This window comes from Lichenostomus cassidix, chromosome 2 (assembly GCF_008360975.1).
Source record: "Lichenostomus cassidix isolate B80296 chromosome 2, HeHo_3.0, whole genome shotgun sequence".
NCBI classification, from domain to species: Eukaryota; Metazoa; Chordata; class Aves; order Passeriformes; family Meliphagidae; genus Lichenostomus; species Lichenostomus cassidix.
Genome location: NC_139482.1, coordinates 46,459,915 through 46,479,903, shown reverse-complemented (window position 1 = coordinate 46,479,903; position 19,989 = coordinate 46,459,915). Strand labels below are relative to the sequence as shown.

Here is a 19,989-nt window from a genome sequence, read left to right as displayed (position 1 = left end):
AGCTTAGACTGAGCTTGCTTCTCTCTTCCTTCCTTTTCTCCAAAGTGCTTATGCCTCAGTTTCACTGTTACATCTGTCCTATCAGACAAATTCTCTTCTCCTTCTGTAGGCGCTGCCAAACAGCCATCAGAGAAGCTTTGCTCCCACAAAGTACCTAAGGCTGCTTGTTTCTGACAGGACACTGACAGCTGCATATCCAGATTTAGATTCCTGGCACGGCAGAACTCCAGTACCAGTCCAAGCATCTGTATTCAGGTTGCTCCTTTGTTTATATACCAATAAAGGAACACAGATGTTTTCTATTTCATTTAATGCTGGGGTGAGTCTTGGGAGACATGCATATGCTTCCTACCATGCCATACCTTCTGGTGCTTCAGGGGACAGAGCTGAAACAATTTATGTAGTCCTTCCTTTCCTATCTATCATGATCATACACTTATTTGCAAAGAATTTTAGCTGTCCTACTGAAAAGTATGATAGAAGGCCTTTCCATAATTAGTGGGCAACCCTAGCTTGAGCTAGGGCTCATGTGTGGACTCATGAGGAGCACCACTGTGCCTAAGCAGAAATGTCCAGGACCTGAGACTCTGTAACTCAATTCTTTGTTTCCTCACGTACCCCTCCTGTGTGTGTGATTCCTCTGATACATGGAGTGATTCAGAAGCAATGCCACATGCCTGCCAGTGAAGCTGCATCTCTCCAGTATTCAGAAAAGTGCTCTCTGCTTCGTTCATGCAGATGCATCATGTACTAATTAACTGAAATCAGATGCTTTTTGCTTTTAGCAGCTTGTGTTTGTATAGACACTTGGTGGCACACTTTCTCTGAAGAGTGCTGTGGGAATACTTAGCTGCTTAGCTAGAGACCCTTTTCAGTGTCTTCCCTTGTCCTTGACATGGTGTGTTCAGACAGACTGCCAGCCTTGTCCTCTGGCTTTTGCAGCTTACATGCAGAAGATGAGCAGATGCTTTTACAAAATGTACAAACAAAACGTTTCCCCACAGATCCCTTTCCAGTTCCCCAGAAACAGAAGATATATTTTTCTGCAAGTTTTGATGACCACCTGTGTGGTTCCAGCTCAGCTGAATTTCACTGTGTTCTGTGGGTAGTGGAAACACAAGCCCTGCTCTCATGGATTTCCTGGGTATTCCTTCCTTCTCCTGCATGGCTGCTTTCTAGAGGGCACAATACTATTCACTATTCGCATATCCTCAACAAAACACCAACGTTTGCTTTAGCTAGTCCTGGTGATACATATTTCTGTTACTCTCTACACATATGGAAGAATCTCACAGTATTAAAAAATAAAAATATTTGTACAAGTAGCAAGAAGATAGGTGCTTTGTGATCTTTCCTTGTACAAATATTCGTGGCTCACAAATAATATTTACCCTGTTGCCTCTGTTATACAAATACTTTCCTAATACTATTGCTCAGCCATAAAACTTACTTTTGCTTCCAGCAGAGTTCAGTGGTGTGAGCTGGCTAATATGGGTATCATCCACCTGTGAATATGCATTAATGGATCATTAAAAGAAGAATTGTGTGTACATTGCGCTGAAATTTTACAATCTTATATGGTTCACTGTTGCCTTCCTCTTCTTGGTAAAATATTGGCTGAAATGTGAGAAAAGTATAGGCAGTACCCAATGTCTGTTGAACCTATAGGTCTGATCATCTTTCCTTCATGCTGCTTCTAGTAGCTGGTACTTCACCAATGCAATGGACTGCACAGCACTGAGCATAGAGCCCACTAATGAACCAACAGTAAAGTAAAGCTAAAATCCACTGCCATCAGAGCTCAAATGTGCAGAAATGGCCATATTGTCAAGTGTTTCATATATTTACCCATGAACAAAAACTGGGGGGCAGGGGAAAGAACAGTGGGGCAGCAATATGTTACATATCAAGGATGCCCGTCATATGATGATGAACTAGTAACTAGTTCCCTGGTGTTTTATCAGCAGTTCCTCCAGCCCCGCAAGTAGTACCTTAATTAACAGGATAGTTGTCCAAAGCAACCTTTACTTATCTGCTATCTGCTCACTCTCTTTACTCAGTGCATTACAGCACTTGCTGCTCTGCAAAGCTCTGAGGACTTCTGCAAGGAGGAAAAGAAAAAGCAGATTTGTTTTCCAAATGCTCTAAACCTCCATTTAAAACCAGAGAGTAAAGCCTTCCCATCACTCACATGGGAAGGTTTCAGATGATATAATAGTGTCTTTTTCATCCTTTACAGCTCTGGTTCAAGTCTGTTAGCCATTTCGGCAGTGTTCCTCTGAGGGAAGGTTAGCAATTCTGCTGCTGCTGACTTACAAAAGGCTCCACTTCCTTGACACTTCACAGTGACTGCAAAGAAAGCCTTTCTCCATGTGAGCCATGCAGCAGCTCAGCCTGGTTCTTGTTATGTTCCTCTCCATACCACGATACTTCTGCATAGATGCAGTACCCACCCAACTGGGGTCACGTCTGCTGCTAACAATCTGCTGACACATTAGATAATTTATATGGGTTTCCTCACCGCTGCCAAGGGCAAAATATTCCCACATATACCGGGGTTTTTTGTTATCTTTTTTTTTTTTTTTAAACAGATGCTGGTCAAGCTGCAAAAGCAGGGAAAGTTCCTGAAGTATTGTGTGTTTAGCTTAATAACACTGCCTGGTCTGCTCCCCAGAAGTGTAGGATATGAAACAATGGGGAACTGACAGTCAGGGTTTTTCCTCTTGGCATGTCTGATGGGTCTTTTACTTCTTTGTTTCTTCTTATACTCACCTGATGTGGATGCTGTGCAATTTATTTTCACTCTCTTTTCATTGAGGGAGGTCTGATTCACCTGCAGGATCTTCAAGACTGAACACAAGGATAGTTTGCAAGACATCTTAATGTCTCTCACAGAGTTTTCACCCCAAAGTACTGTCTTAGTTTATGTAACACAAAACAGATATGCTTCGTTGTTGGGATATTACCACGAGGGAGTTTTGTTTGTTGCCTGCTTCCCAAAACTTTTGGTCTCCTGAAGGAAACACAGCTGAAACAATTCTGCCTGTCTATCCCACCCTGTCTCAAGCAAAACTTCTGAACTACTTGGGTAATTTCAATTTAATTTGGAAACAAGGACAGGAAGTCAATGGTATTCAATGTCTACTTGTTTTGTGACTATAGACAGACATAATAGGAGGCAGGAATTCTCTTTATACTTCCATTCATGGAATAATTACAGCATGGGTGATTCTCTTATTAGAAAATTATTGACATAGCAAACTTTATCACAAGATACAAATTCATGGGTGACCAACCTTCGCAGGTTCTACTACTTTCTACTGCTAATCAAAATATTTCTTTATGTCCACTTCAATACATGCAACTGAGAATTTGCACATACCGATGTGCCACTGCATCCTAGAGGAATATCCTAGTCCTCAGCAAACTGAGCATGGGGTAGATGTACCAGCAGACTTGTTCCTTGAGCCTCAGCTTTGGGTCCGGTTTCCCAACATACGGAGTTTTGTGAGCTCTGACACATTCGTCCTTGCTTTGATTACACAGGTTTCATTTGCTATAAGCCTCTGCTAAAAACAAAACAAAACCCCAAACCAAACAAAACTAACAACAAAAAAACTAAACAAACTGAACAAAAAAGAAAGTTAAATTCTAATGATACTAGAAGAAGCAAAATTAACTAGCTGTTTTGCGTGTGCTACTATCTCATATATAATGGTTTACACCTCTTCCAGTCCCTGGCATGTGGATGATTAAACAAGCTTGTTGGGAGCTTCACTCTAAGCCTTCAAAAAGGACCTCACCTAGACATGTCTAAAGCTATTTGGTATCAGTGGGGCACATTAATATCAAATCTGCTGAACAGATAGTAAATCTGGTTTCTGTCTTTCTTCTTAAGATGGGAACCCAGCTTTTGTAAAATCTGGGTTCCATATGCAGAGCCAGCTATGAAGTCTTTCCTTTCACAGGAAAAGCCTGCACCAGTGTCCTCAAAGTTTCATCAGCTCTGTTATGTCTCTCATGTCCCTTCCTTCCCCCACAGGAGATTCAAAGTACCACTGCTTTGGTCAGGCCTGCCTCTTCTTTACTAGAGCCAGATGGTGATAAGTAGGTTTTTTGTCCCCACTACCTGTTAATAAACAGAGGATAAAAGTGATGAGCACATTGAAGGACCAAGGTAAAGAGCCTCACAAGGAACTGCAGCTTCTGGTGTCAGTTGTGTAAGACAACAGAGATGATGTGACTAGGTTATGAACAGCCTATTAGTATAACTCACTCTGAGTTTGGCTGCAAACCAGTTTGTTACAATCCTTCCCCACTGATTTATGGCTTTGAGGGGAGGTTATTTTAAGATATCAAGAACTAAGTTCAGGAATATGGTTAACTGATGAAATGACCCCATCTTTGCTCGATTGTGCATGGCATGTTTCCTTTGGATAGCTGGGCTAAGTGCACCAGTAACTGTGTGTTAGCAAGGATCCATCTAAACAGTGGCTTAAGAATGTATAACAGTGACACACCACAGGAAGAGCACTGCAGAATGCTCACTGTTTATTAACTCCTCTGGGTCTGGGGCTGAATGTGACAATGTTTCAGCTTTACATCAACATTTGTGTGCTCTGAGAGAGAGCTGGCATTTCACAGCAGAAACTGTTTTTCTTTAAAATAAAATTTAAAAAATCTAAAAGTAAAATGAGAACCGAAGTGAGTTACAGATGTCAAGGACTGTAGGCTGCCAGTGATGACATGAGATAGCATTCATATGACTTAGGCAGTGCATGAATAAACCGAAAATTCTTTTGTTGAAAAAAAGACAGGAAAAAGAAAAGATGGTTTTCACTTCCTCTATTTCTCTGAATGCACAGCCTCCCTTCTCTACCTCTGTAGCCCATGCATCTTTCCCTTGCATATTTCAGATGCACTCAAAAGTTGTTTCTTTTTAGTTCTTGATTTTCCATGAAAGCCCTCTCATTTCTGTGACAGTTGGTTCTCTGGATTTCAACATGATGCATCTTAAAGTTGTGTTAACAGAGCAAAAACAGGGTAAGTGACATGGATACATTAGAAATGCCACTCTCTGCTAAGTGGCTGCATGTCCAGCCCCACCATCACTACCACCTACACCATTGTTAGTGGGATGAGTGCACACTCCTCCTGTAATTCCACCATCACCACCATGGAAAGCACAAAAGACACAAATTTTCAGGCAAAAGAGCAAGGCCCAGAAACAGACAAGAAATAGCAAGGTTAAAATGTTATTCGAAACTGTATATACTCAGATTTTAGTGGAGAAGACCAGCAAAGTGATGGTGGCCATTGTGTTTTGCTTGAGACTAGTCTGCACCCATTCAGTTCCCCGGTGCTCAGGTCACACATTAGAGAAGGATCAGTCACTGTAGATTAGTAGATGTCATCCATTTTAGTGACAGCAGAACTAAGTAATACTCCCTTTTCTGCAGCAGTCGGTAGTTTCTCTAAAGACATTTCCAAATTCAATTGCTGTTGGGTTAATTCCTCTTCTCTTTTATCACACTGCAGACTGGACAGCTGCCTCAGCTGGTGTCTGAATCTTCAACAAAGAAGAGGTCAGCAAAACTATTTTTCAACATTTAGCAGAAATCTACTGAAACTGTCAATTTTAGAAAGCTGATGGCAAGTTGTTTGACAGATGCCAAGTGGTAAGAGCCCAAATATACTATTGGGAATGTTTATTTGTGGGCATAATCTCCCTTGTCAAACTGAAGAAAGGGAAACCATGCAGGCTTCAGATTTTAAGTGACAGATTTCATGCAGTCTTTCTTTCACTGAAAACGTGAGTGCATGTTAAACATAGAAGTGCTCTTCCCAGTGCCTAGGAACACATCAGTGAAAAAGGCATGCAACACTTTGAAACTGAACTGAGAAAATAAAGGGTTCAAGTGTTGGTTGCTTTGCTTAAAAAAATATTTTAAAACCTCTCTGAAATCTGACCTAATTGAATACAATTGTGTCATTAGCTGTTGGTGGGTAGCAATGTCAGGTTTAAGAATAGACTATCTTCTTTGTGAAAGCTCAGAGGGAGTCTACAATTCAAGCTGCCTTCCCAAATGCCCTGTTTTATAGGCAGTACTAACACCATCTCTCTATGTGGTGCTCTTGATCAGCAGACTCTGAGGCCTTTTCTGCAGCAGGTTAAAATCACTGCACTTGGTTGGGCAAAGCAAAACAGGATTGTAGAGCAGTTGTAGTTCTGGGCCAGAGTCTAAGACCAGTTAATTCTGACCTTGTGTTCTAGTTACCACATTGTACTGATCAAAATCAATTGTGGCATTGCCAAGGAAGGGTGGAGGCATCACCTGAGTTGCAAATCTGTCATTACGGCAGTAAAAGTTTAGCTGTGCTTAAGCCACTCTTTCTTCCTAGCATTTTCATCCTTGGCACTTAGCACTAAACTTTTTTTCTCTCTCTCTCTCAAACCTTTGGTCTTAGTTTTCTTTCCAATACCAAATATCCGATATGTCTACATGTCTGTTTATTTTGCCAGAATTAGCCTTGGGTTTCCCTTCTTGACATAAAACACCTGTTTTAAAGTACTCACTAAATTATGTCCCAACTTTCCCCCTCTTACTCCTCCTACAGCCTTACTGTACACAATTATCTTTCTTTTACGGTGCCAGCCTTGGTTTTACTCTCTGCTTAGTAAATCCATATAATTTATTCTAGTCGGCTAAAGGGAAGTTTTTTTTCAATTCTCATTTATTCTAGGCCTTTTTAGGGGATCCATGCTAATTACACTTAATAGTTTTAGTGTTTTGTACACTATATAAAGGTGAGTATCACTTTCCACATGATCGCTTACATCCAAGTGTCTCAAACCTGAGGGACGTTTGTCTTGGCACTGGCACCCATAGCATTCCTGGTGTTGGGAAGAAAAAAATATTAAAACATTAATTCTTGTACTGTTCTTTGGCAGCTGTCTTTGAAATTGAAAGATTTTGAAATTGAAAGATGCCTGACAGATTTCTGTACTCCATACTTGTTCAAGAGTTTCTGTAACAGAAAGAGGAATGTGAACCCAGGTATATGAAAAGAGGCTATGCCATGAACTTTTAAAGAGAACCCACACATTTCAACTTGTGCAAGACCTAAGCTCTTGATCAAATCCTTAATTTTGCTAAAAAGTGACAATGTCAAATATATTTCTTAATTTGAAGTACGCTGTTTTAATCTGTTTTAAATAATAATTTTCATTATTGGAAAAATGTTTCGGTTAATGAAAGGTATTTTTTCTTTGACAAATATATTTTTTTACTTTGAAACCCATGTACAGATGGAATTAAAGCCTATGACTTCAGGCTGATTTTCAAGGAAAAAAAATCCCTTAAAGAGAAAAACACAAAATGTTTAACCTTAAGAGACTACCATGGAGGCAAAGCAAGTTGCTGTAAGTCCAGACCTCAGGAGTGGTTAGGGGTGAAGACAGGGAAGCTAATCAACCTCTAGTTGCCTTGGCTACTAATCATCAGCTATGTTGTGGCAGGATTTGGGTATATTGGGTAACTACAGACATAGAGAAAGGCCAAATCCTGCTCCGTAGTCCTTGCAGTATCCTAGCAAACGGAGTTGGGGCAGTGGTGAATGGAGGAGGAGTGAGCTGCCTTTTTCCAGTGATGGTTGCCTGGCACAAGAGGAATCTCTTCTCCCTGGCAGTCACTAGTGGGGTTCCCTAAGGCTCAGTGCTGGGGCTACTCCTCTTTATTATCTTTATTGATGATCTGAACAAGGGGATTGATCACAAGATCACAGACCACGCTAAGCTGGGCAGGAGTGTTGATCTGCTGGATGGTAGGAAGGTTCTGCAGAGGGATCTAAACAGACTAGATCAATGGGCTGAGACCAGTGGTGTGAGGCTTAATAATGCAAAGTCCTGGGTCCTGTACTTGGTTCACAACAACCCCATGCAGCACTACAAACCTGGGGAAGAGTGGCTGGAAAGCTACCTGACAGGAAAGGAACAGGAGGTGCTGGTTGACAGATGGTTGAACATGATCCAAGAGCACACCCAGTTATCCTTCAAAAAACAGTGTGACCATCAGAACCAGAGAAGAGATTTCCCCTCTGTGCTTGACACTGGTGAGTACTGTACTGTGTTGAGTACTGTGTCCCGTTCTGGGCCCCTCAATACAAGAAAGACATTGAAGTCTTGGGGTGTGTCCAGAGAAGGCACCAAAGCTGGCAAAGAGTCTATAGAGAGTAAATCATATGAAACAATTGGAGGTCCAGGGGTGACTTTATCACTCTCTACAGCTGCCTGAATGGAGGTTGTAGCAAGGTGGGGGTCAGTCTCTTCTCTCAGGCAGCCAGTGACAGGACAAGAGAACACAGCCTCAAACTGCACCAGAGGAGCTTCAGTTAGGGCATCAGAAGGATTTTTTTTCATGGAAGGGGTTGTCAAGCATTGGAGTGGACTGCCAGTGAGGTAGTGGAGTCACCACCCCTGAAAGTGTTGAAGAAGTAACCGGACAGGGGACACAACACTATGGTTTAGTTGACAAGGTGGTGATCAGCCAAAGGTTGGACTCGATGATTTTGGAGGTCTTTCCCAACCTAAATGATTCCATAATTTTTTTAAAAGCTCCCCATTTACAGCCGTAATGCTGGGCCAAAAGAGCACACTGGAACGCAAATGTAGTTCAGTCCTTGTGAAACTAAGGATCATCTAAATAAAAGGCCAGGAAAGGTGGTTTTTCTGGTGTAGAAAAAAATAGGATGCATAATAGATAGTAAGCATCATCTCTTTTTTTGTTTTTTTTTTGAGAGGAGCTGTTTTCACACTTTTTTAGTTCCCATTGTTTTTATCCCTGAGATATCCAGTGTCCATGACTTATACCCATTTACTAACTATAGCTATGATTGTATTTATTGGTTATTCCCTTAACACAAACAGCAGGGTATTATTCTATTAGTTGAGTTTCATTTGTGTTTCATAGTAACACCAGTAACAATTCTGTCTCAAAAATCCTGTCCAGCTTTGTATCCTGCAAGAATGTTTGAGGTTAACACATTCCTTATTCTTGTCTAGCTATATTTTAAACTGCCAGATTTGAGCACTACAAGACCATAAGTGTTCTTCATTAGCAAAACTACACACTCACTTATACTAAATATGAAGTGTTATTATCTCATGTCTGTCATAAGGCAGTGCTAGTTTCTATGTCACCCAGAAGCCTAATTGATTTGTGTTAGCATCACTGCAATCATTATTGGTGAAGGTTTTAAGATCAACCATGAATACTGTACTGTGATCAACAATAAGTTAAGCTCCAAAACCAGCCAAAAATTCCTGGTAAAGTCGAACTGAAATATTGGTTCAAGCTCTTCTCTGATCCATGCTAAATGAACTGCTAACTTTAAAGGGGTTGTAATTTCACCTCCAATCACCTGAAAGCTGATGGCAACCTACTTGGCTTGTAGCCACTTTTTATGGTGCAAATTCCAGGTTGATTGGTTTCCTCACTTTGATATAACTAATAGAAGCAAGCTGGCTTCTCCTGCAAACCTGTGCAGGCAGGGCAGGAAGTGCTTACCTCATAGGGTTGTCTCCATGCTGCTGAAATGAAAACCCCTTCAGTGTCAGCCTTCCAGCAAAGTGTATGCTGGGAGTAACACAAACTCGTGAACTGTTTTCCCCCAGTGTTATTTATGACCACATTATTTCAAATAAGCTTAGTTTCCCTCTGCGAGCTTAGCTGTTGCCAGATAAATCAGCGGTATGTTATGGGTACTGAAATATGTTTTTCAAGCCCTAATCCCAAATGCTTTCGAAATTGCAGGCTTAAAAAAAAAATCCTTTTTATGCCAGAACACCCCCAGTCCTGTTTCCATACTGTTAAAATAAGCAAAAGCAATGCTTTTCACCATGCCACAGTATGGGAATGCTTCTCCCTCTGTCCTTACAGAGTGGAAATAAGCCAGAAATATCTGGCAGACTCCATTTGTGGTGCCTGATGAGTCCGGCAGCAGGACCCTATCTGCACCCGCTGGTTTCTGTGATCATGGCTGTGAGGCTTCAGGCAGCAGAAGGCTGCTGGAGCAACTCTGCAGTGACAGCAGTGCTGCTCCCAGACCGTATTACACACTGTGTTACAAGCTTCTCTGCATGAGCTGGGAGAGTTGTAAACCACAGTGCTTCTTCTCACTTTCCAAGATCACTAGGCCAGAAATGAAACCTTTTTTGTTCTATGTTCACCTTATTCCTCCTTTTTTCCTATCTTTTTCTTTTCTTTTTTTTTTTTTTTTTTTTTTTTAACATCATTTCTCCTCACACCCACCAGGAGAGGTGGACACAAATTTCAGGTACATCACTGACCAAAACCAGAGAAGCACCACTCCTGAAATTTTGGGGAAATGGCTGATAGCCTTCTTTTAATGCTTGCTACTGCTAGCCCTCAAAGCAAAACTCATTGCCTTTACTCGTTGTCTTTGGGCGTATTCTACTGCTGTATGTTCACAGAGGGCAAATATGCAGAGATCAGCAGTTTCAAGGGCAGTCTCTAATTTTAGGTTCTTAGCTTTGGTTATTTCAGGACAGAACTTTGGACACAACAGAAGAATTTCAAGGAACTATAAATCTAGATGAAGTAAGTAACACCCAAGACATCTCTAAGAGGAGACTCAAAACCAGATTCTTCTATTTAAAAAAAAAAAAAAAAAGTTTTAACATTTGCCAGAAACTTTTTTTCTTAGTTGTTGAGGTTTCTATTCTTCCCAGCACTTCCCACTATTCCTATTTTCATGTCACCATTACAGGCAACTCTGAAATTCTCCTACCAATCCAAGGTCTGCAAAAGTCAAGGGAAAAGTTTGCCTTTTCTCATAAATGTGCATATGATCATCTTTATGCTGTGTAAAGTCTGATGACATTTTTTAACCAAAAAATGCTCCTCGAGACTTTTTTTTATTTAGCTGAAATTGTTCTAAATACTTCTAAATTGCCAATTTATTGTTTATTAGTATTTCTTAAACAGGCAATTTCCAACAGACAGCAAACAAATTACCTATTTAGATCCCACTTGCTTAATAAAGCTCAAAAGTGCTGATTTATTATTTTTCAATGAAAATTAAAAATGAAATGAGGAAAGAGTAAAAAAAGCCTGAAAGAAATTTAAAAGAGATTCATTTAAATATCTGCCACTGATACAAGAAAAAAAAAAGAAATATTTATTGTTTCAGGAGCTTGATTAATAAGTACATTTTTCAAGCAGTCCAACTGTACAATCAAATCACACAATAGCCAGAGATTTACTTCAACCAATAAACAATGTGAGTGACTGCTTTCCTGAAATCTGTAAACCCAAAATTTTGGGTGGACCACTGTACCTGGTCAGAGGAGAGGGGGCTATCATGTTCTTGCTGTCTGCCAGGAACTGCACCTTGATTTCCATCACCAAGGTGAAAGTCAAGAAGAAGCTCAGACCTATCTCTAAGACAGATAAATAGACAGACATACATATGCCTGCCAGGATATCTTAATTCCAGTGAGACTTCAAAAGTCAGGAACCAGAAGAGATTTTTCAGATGCTCCAGCAAACTGCTTCCATATCACTGACATAAATTTTTACATCTTTAAAATGAGCACTGAAATAAAGAAGTCTCGTTTTCCACTAAAATTTTGGTCCAAAGCAGTGGTTTCAGCTTACAGTAAATCTTGTGCTGTGGCGGATCGTGGGTTGCTTGTATTGTTTCAGGGAAGGCAACTAAGAAAAGCACCACTGGGCAAGTTTAAGTGTATGGTACTGCAGATGTATGTATGTGTATAGATAAGTGTACACACAAGCACATTTTGTTAATCTTGAATAATATTCTTATCTCCCAAGTAAGCCGGTCACATTTTATGATTTATAAAATGTTGAAGTGTTCTGAAATGCTTTGTGAGTAGACAAATTAAAAATGTTTTTTGTATAAAGTAACCAGACAAACAGATTTTTTTGCAAGCCACTGAAATATACCAGTATATACCAGCTGCTGAAATATACCAATATACTTTATACTTTTTTGTATAAAGTAACCAGACAAACAGATTTTTTTGCAAGCCGTTCTCTCCAATGAAGAAGCTGGACAGACAATTTTGTGTTTTCTGTTGTCTTTTTTAAGACCTGAGAAGGAGCTTTTATGAACTCATCCTTCTCTCTAACATGCCAGCCTTTCTGCTTAATTCTGCAAGTTAATGCATATTTCCTCTAACTCTGCAAAACAGGTGGAAGGGCTCCTAAGGACTCGGGTTTGAAATTGAGCATAAAATGGTTGTGTAAAAATAGAGCATTAAAAATGCGGCTTTTCATAACATTTCTGATTATTGATTTAAACCCCAAAATCCAAAGTTGGTGCTTGGTCACTTCACTGGTGAAGTGCACTGGTGTGCATTGCATAGGTCTTGGGAGTTCTGGTTGTTGCAGGGGAATGACTCGTTTTGCTTTAGTTTTCACTTAAGTGATGTTGGGAAAGCCGAGCAAGGCAAACTTGTATGTTAGTTGTTTGTATGTATATACCTTTAAAAAACCAAAAAGGCTCGAGATTTATGGTACCTGTGACATGAAAGGGGGCAGAGGCTCCCTCAGTGAACAGTCAGGAAGGCCCTGCTGTCTTTGCCTACCCCATCCCGCCATGGAGAGCCCAACCTTGCCCTCTATCCACCCTGCTCCGGTTCAGGGCAGACTCCCCTAGGGCAGCATGTGATGCTCGCCGGCCGCTGTGGAGCATCGTCTTCCCGGGGGTGCAAGAGCCTGTCCCCGCCGCTGGGAGGGAGGCTTACAGTCCCCACGCTCCGCAGGACAGGCGTGGCATAGGCAGCTGCATGCCCCCTCACCCCCTCACAAAGATTTTGACATACTGGAATTAAATTATCACATCCGAAGTCGTGTACTGCTTTGGTGGTGCTTCAAATTATAACTGCAGAGCTTTAGGAGTTCAAGCACTTAGTGAAAATTTCATCAGCTTTCGGTGACAGTTTTAAACCAAAACCAAAAATAATCTGTGGAGTACCCAGACTCGGATATTTATTTTTAATAAAAATGTCATCACTGTCATTAAACGTAAACTTGAAATTTATATGGAAAATAGTGTATTTTTTGCACATGAAGGGACATTAAAGTCTAATTGTGTCCAGCTGACGGGACGATGTGTAAGAGAACTAGACCATCTTCCAAGCCAAACCATGCTCTACACACACAGTATGGCACGTTGGAATAAGTGCCTGAACGCCTGTGGATGCACTTATCCTGGCGCCTTTGCAGCGGCTGTGCATGCACTCGTAAGCTTGTACTCCAAACAGATTTACAACACGGCTCTGGATCGGGAAGGATGTGTTTAATGGTCCTTCTGGCTCGGAGACCTCCTGCGTGTGCAGCTGTCCGTGTGTCCGTGTGTCTGTGCTGAGTTACGCCCGGCTGTTCGCGCTCTCCGCGGACAAAGACGTCTCCCGGCCAGGAGCACGGCAGCCTGCAAAGTGTGAATAATTTTCAGCGAGGAGTTACACTAAATGGGAAAGCTTTTAGCACATTATCCACTGGCAATTGGACTATAATCTAATTGTCAGCCCTCGGGTCTTAATAGAGCCTTTCTCTTTCCACCATTGGATTTGCATCTGGGAGATGCCTAATGGGTTTAAAATGCCTCGCATTTTGCTCCAATAAGCCACCTTCTCGCTGTAGGTGACATTGAGATGTTTTTGTTGTGAAATTGGATCTCGGGTCCCTGGGCTTCTGCCTTGCTGGCGCGGCTCTTTCCGTGAAAGGGAGAGCGTGGAGCGGCGGGAGGGGAGCGACGTCCCTGCTGCAGCAGGAGCGCTGGGAGCTGGGGCTGCTCCGAAATCGGGGAGCGCAAAGAGACGAGGAATCCGGCGGACAGAGCAATATAATTACGTGCAGCAGAGGAGAAAAAAGCTCCTGAAAGCAGGGCTGATAATCGCGTGAGGTTGCAGAGGAGCCGAGCCCGAGCCGGAGTCCGGAAGCCGTCGCTTTTGTAAAGTAGCGGTGCGCTCGCAAGGCACGAACGGGCGAGTTTGAGACCGAGAATAAACACCATTCTTTACACTGGGCAAGCTGTTTTCATCTACAAGGGTGAAAAATAAGGAAGGGCAAAAGATTTTCACTCTTCCCTCCAGAGGCAGGAGTAAGCTCAAGTCCCAGGCAGTGCCGTACGTTACCTTGGAGAGGGGTGCGGGCTGGAGGGTCAGACACAGACTCCGGGCAGCACCGGGCCAGCAGCGCTCGGGGTGGGACGGCGGCAGGGAGGGTCTCGGCAGCGGCATCCCGCTCCCTTGGGCTCCTAATTAAAGGAAAGAGTGGTCCTTGCTCTCCGCACAGGAGACGGTTCCAGAGGGTAGACGGGGAAGTAACGGAGGAGGAGGGATGGGATGCAAACGTCAGGTTTGAGAGACAGCCGGGAGAAGAGCGGGCGTCAGCTCGGCTCTACGCCGGGCCCGTTTTCGGGGCGCAGCCCCACCGGTGCCACAGAGGGGCTGCCTACAGGTTTGTCTCTGCGGCGTGAAGTGTGGGGGCTTTGGCGAGAGTCAAAATAAGGGCAACGGCGCGAAAAGAGTCATCATAGTCTCATTACTGCGCGAAAGAGTCGCTTCAAACCGGAGCGCGGCTCCCCGCCCGGTCTGCGCCCCTCTCCGCACACCGCGCCCGCCGGCGGGCCTGCGCGGCCGCGCACAATGCGCAGGGTCGGAGCTCTTGTCACTCAAGAGAAGGGGCACCTGAAACCATCCCTCTGGACCCCAGGCTGCCCGGCGGGTTTCTGCGGGTTTTCTGTCCCTCGTGCGTCGTTCCCGTCGTGATTTTGTTTAGGTGAGGAAAGGGCTGGGAAGAAATGGTCTTCATAGTTTTCACAGGATCGGGTTTTCTCCTTGGCTTTTTAGGGATCAGAGAGACCTTTTCGAGGGGAGCTGCAAGCTCCATGTCTGAAACTTGACGGCGAAACTGAGACCTAATCCTGACTAAAGCTGGGAACCCAACGAGCCCGACGAAGTGTGCAGCGATTACCGCACGCTGTTTTTTGCTGGTGCACAAGCGAATAAGGAGCCTTTTAGGCAAAGGAAGGTGGGAAAAAAGTACTTAGAAAGAATAGTGCAGCCTAATGAAATGAGTCTGCCACAGCAGGCTGACACCAGCGACAAACACATGGATTTGCTAGAGTGAAAACAAACTGCACTGTAGATTGCGTGTTCTTCATATACGGATAAACAATAACGAAGGATTTAATTGAAATGGGTTCAAACGAGGCAACTGCCCTGCTGGGGAGCAGCAGGGTTGGTAACTCTGCTCTCGGGAGGGTGTCGGTGTAATGGTGACAGACTCTGTGCCTGGGTGCGGCGGGGACTGGCTGCTCCGATTCGCATCCCCGGGGAAGAGCGCACGGACGTCATTAATACATACACTTGGTTGGGAAAACAGAGAGGCATCAACAGCGTTGGGGTAGTGGTGTGTTCCTCCGCAACCCCCTGATCTCTGGCAGCCGCCCCGTCACGGTAGAGGGCCATGGTCAGGGATGGCAAATCAACCCAGGAAAGCTGGGCTCTCACTCTTTCCGAACTCGGGTTGCCTTATCCCTGTCTCCCCCCAGTTCGGCCCCAGCGGAGGAGGGAGCCGTAGCGAGGGTTAGGCGGCCGGAGTTGAGACCCATTCCCTGCCCACGGGGAAGGGAGGGTGCTGTGGACGTCTAGACAAGGTTCATTTCCCTATCGGAGGCGGAGCAAGGGAAAAAACCCCACAGAAATATAGATTCTCGTGGGATAGAGCGAAAAATTACATGGCTTAACCAAGCAAAAGAAAAGCCATCCCGTGCGAACAGACTCGTTTAAAATAAAATAAAACGAAGCTCTTGATTTCTTTCCACCCCGCTTTTTTTACGTCCAAGGTACGAGCAGAGACCCGCAAGCCCCCAAGGCCAGTTCGTCTCCCAGGGGGGCAACCCCCTTCCCGGAGGTGACCGGCAGCCCCGTCCCAGCTCCACGGCCGCGCCGCGGCCTCGGTTCCCCCTTTGCGGCCGCTCCGCTCCTCTCCGCGCCCGGGCGCGCCGTGCCCCGCTCACCGCGCAGCGCTTCCCCACGCCGCGGCAGAGTCGTCCTCCCCCGGCCCAAGGCAATGACCGGTCGCCCTGCGGGACTAGAAATCCCGCGGCGAGGGAGAGCAGAAATCGTTCCTGAGCTGCCGCAGTTGCCCGGGCTGAGCCGGTGTTTCCCAGACGGACGCACCGAAATATCCAACACCACCCGCCGCCCCTCTCCCCTTAGCCCCGATGGACCGGGGGCAGTCCCTGCTAGGGACAGGTATGTTACAACCTGACTGCTGGGGGGACTGAAATAAGCAAGGGAAAAAGAGAGGTTGTTTATTTTTTGGGATTTTTTTTCTTGTTTTGTTGGTAGTTTTTCGGTTTGTTTTTTTTTGTAGGATCTGCTCTGTTACTTTGACTGGAGGTCGTGGGCTTTATTATTCTTATTTGCGCGGCGGATACAGTAGGTAGGAAACCAAAGGAGACTTAGGCATCCCTGTCGCCACCAGAGAAACGGTAAAGAGAATAATTCCCCCGGCTGTTTGTACCCTCCTTTGTCTTTCTTTTCAGGCAGGCCGGACCCTGCTTTTCAGGTAGGGCCAAGTGAGCACCGGGCCGGGACCTCGGGACCCCCATCCCGCCGTCCCTCGCACGCGAAAAGGGATCCCAGAAGTGGGGCTGTCCCGCAGGCAAACCAGACCCCTAGTTGGAGGGATGTCCCTCGGGATAAAGTGGTAAAGAGTTTGGGGGCTTTTTGTTTGTTTTCTCAAGACTGATGTCGGCAGAACCGCTCGTCTCGATTTCCCTGCGTCAAGCAAGAGGCGATGCTTCGTGAGCTGACCCTCCCTGCTCGCCGGCCGCGGGGCTGGTTGGACTCTCCCCTTTCGCCCCTCTCCTCCCGTGAATGCCTGAGGCGAGACAGGGCCCCCAGACCACTGCGGACCATGCCGAAATCCTTTGCCAGGCGCTTCAGGCGCTTCTACATATGCGCGTTCCGTTTGTGAGAGATATTCTATCTATTAGCAAATTCAGGTAATAAAAGGGCAAACTGCAGTTGTTTCTCACTGATCTCAAAGCGAGAAAGCACTGCTTCGTCTTCCCCCGTTCACTGGCTGTGAAGGGTGACCCGAATAATTGTTTCTCCGTATTAATTAATCAAGTGCAGCGGGAACGAGAGTGGCCCCGGGTACGTATGGCTCTTGGCACCAGCCTGGCATACGAAAAGTTCTTGGGTTCTGTTCCAGGTTTAAAAGGTGGAACTTCAGAGACAAAGTTGCATGTCCTCTTGTGAGTCGTTCTAGAGAATAAATAGTTTCGGTCATATTTTTATTTAAAGGAATTTAATTAAACACCCCGCTTTATTTATTTATTTATGCGAGTATGTTTACATTAGATGTGTGAAAGAGTAGTGGTGAGCAACTTACTTAAATCACTGACTTGGAATAATCTGCTCGTTGGCACCACCAGCCCGTTCCGACTTTCTCTGTCTTAAGTGCTTGATCAATACCATGTATTTCGGCGAAGCCGGTGAAACGGAGTTGAACCAAACTGTGCCATCAGCGGCCCACGCACTGGTTTGGCTGAGAAGCGAATGCAGCAAGGGTCTCACCTGGAGTCGGTGGGGGCGAGTACTTCTCACCGGGATGACAATATTTGAGATCCTGTGCAGGAAAACCAAAGGCACGATCAGCCTTAAGGAACATTCCGTCCCCAGCAGAAAGTACACAACGACGAAAGCGGCTGATTTGAAAGCTGTGGTCTTTTAATATTTGAATGTAAAACAGAAAATTGACACTCACAAGCACGCACCAGAAAAATCCACAATTTCATTTCAGCCTTTCAAGCGCCTCTCCGCTGTTTCTTGCCTCGGCAAAGCGAATAGCCTGGGGACGTTGTCGGGAGCATCCCCGGCCGCGCGGCCTGCCCCCCCTTCCCGCCCCCAGCGCTCAGAGGAGCGGAGGGCGCACCCCGAACCACAGCGGGGCCCCGGCGGGGCGCAGGGCTGGGGTGCCCAAAAGGGAAGCGGCTGGGGGAGCGGTCCCGAGGGCCGGCCGCCCCCTCCCCACCCCAAGGGCGGGTAGAGCCCGAGCCCTTCCTCTCCCCTCCCTCCCCTCAGTCCCTCCTCCTGCCGCTGCTGCCACCGCCCGCCTCCGCCCCCTCCCCCGCGGCCGGGCCGGGCCGGGCCGGGGCCCTTGACGTGTCCCGGCGCCGATTGGCCGCCGGCCGATAGGATCTCCGCGGCCCCGCGTTAAGGCGGGGGAGCGCGCGGCGCCGGGAGCAGAGCGCTCCCGGTATCCCGGCTCCGCCACCCTCGGCCGGTCCTCCCTCCCTCCCTCCCTCCCGCCCCGTCCGGGCAGCGCCGCACCGAGCCGCGCCGCTTCCCCGCACAGTGGCCATGGAGTACACGCCGCCCCCCAAGCCGCAGCTCTCCTCCCGGGCCAACGCTTTCTCCATCGCCGCCCTCATGTCGAGCGGCAGCTCCAAGGACAAGGAGTCCCCCGAGAGCACCATCAAGCCTCTGGGTGAGTGGGGATTGGGGGTGACCGCCAGTGTCTGTAGGGTGCTGAGCTCCCGTCCGTCCGTCTGTCCGTGGCCGCCCTGGCTCACCCATCTCAGTGCTCCGACGGCCTGGCCGGCCAGCGGCGCTTCCCCCCTGCCCGAGGGCTTCCCCTGCAGAGGGGAAAGCCGCACCGCCTTAGCCGGTTGGATGTTTTCATCACCCACCGTCGTTTTCAGGCGAGCCTGTTCATAGCCCCTTATTTATCCAGCTTCACCATTCGGAGAATAATCCCACACTCCATTTCTCTTCACCGATATTAAATGAATCTTTTAAATATTTATTATAAATCCTCCCTGGTCCTGGAGTCAAATAAGAGACTCTCCGTTATCGTGCCTATGCTTACAAGGGATAATAAAACTTTGCATAGACGTGAAAATCCCTTCAACTCCACAGTTCCTCTCTGTAGGCTCATATAGGCTGTTTTGGTCTACATAGACCGGGAGGGGGTTTTTGTAAGTGCCTGCGATTTTCGGGTAAGAGATTTCACTTCTATTTGGTTGCCTCGATTCAGAATCCTGAAAGCTTTTAAAAAACATTAACGTCTTCTGTTCCTCCCTCCTCTAAGTTTCTGCGGTTTGTCATCCTCGTGTGTATCCAGGAGTTCGCAGAAAACTACAAAATATGTGTTAAGCTTTCAGGGCGCCAATGGACAGGATTACCCTCAATCTTAAAAGAATTTAGAAAAGGCAGCTCCCTCAGCGTCTGCTCCATCTAATCAAGTTTCTCAAAAGATTTCACATAGTCCAGGGATTCATTGTGAACTTTATTTTTTAGTCTGGGCGCTAAATGTAGGCCGGGAATGTTGTAGTATTTCTGTTCGGCGTATTTCCATGGGTTTGTGTTAAAATTAGTGTTAGTGGGGTTGGTTTGTTTTTTATTAACTTTATCTGAAAACGCTCATTTCATTTAACTTTTCAAAAATTTTTAACCCTTTCCCATGTATTGTTCAACTAAAAATCCGAGGGAAAAGACTGCCTGTAATTCGGCTTTTATTAACTGGAGCTTTGGGCAAAACCTTTCCCTGGAGGGGCAGGGCGCGTTCGTGCACCTCCCGCTCTTTGGCGGCGGATCCGTGGCCGCATCCCGGTGCCGCATCGCGGGGCTGGGGCAGAGCCTTCCCAGCCCTGCTCCCTCCTGGCCTAGCCTCCGGCGGAAACTCCCAGCGGAGCTGCTGGAGCGCCCGAAGCCTCCCGGGGCTTGCGCTGGTGGGCGGCAGCGCCGGCGGGAGTCAGGGCGCGGCGGGCGGCCAGCGTCGGCAGCAGCTACTGCACCCGCGGAGCTTGCGCGGCCGCACGCAGCTCCCCCGGAGCCTGTTTCTCCACAGAAGCGTGTTCAGTGCCAGCAAACCGGCTGCGAGGAAAGGCAGACCCAGCTTCCCGGGAGGGTGAGCCCGTGCC

At 46.0% G+C, this 19,989-nt stretch overlaps 1 protein-coding gene across 1 annotated transcript in view; it reads left to right on the top strand.

The window, feature by feature from the left end:
• Nucleotides 1-18,269: 18,269 nt before the first annotated feature.
• The window catches only part of TBX20 (T-box transcription factor 20), a 39,320-nt gene continuing 37,600 nt past the window's right edge, over nt 18,270-19,989 (top strand). The window contains exon 1 of the mRNA XM_085051400.1: nt 18,270-18,554. Within this exon, the coding sequence (XP_084907526.1) occupies nt 18,428-18,554 (127 nt within the window). The 5' untranslated portion in view covers nt 18,270-18,427. The remainder of the gene's footprint in view (nt 18,555-19,989) is intronic.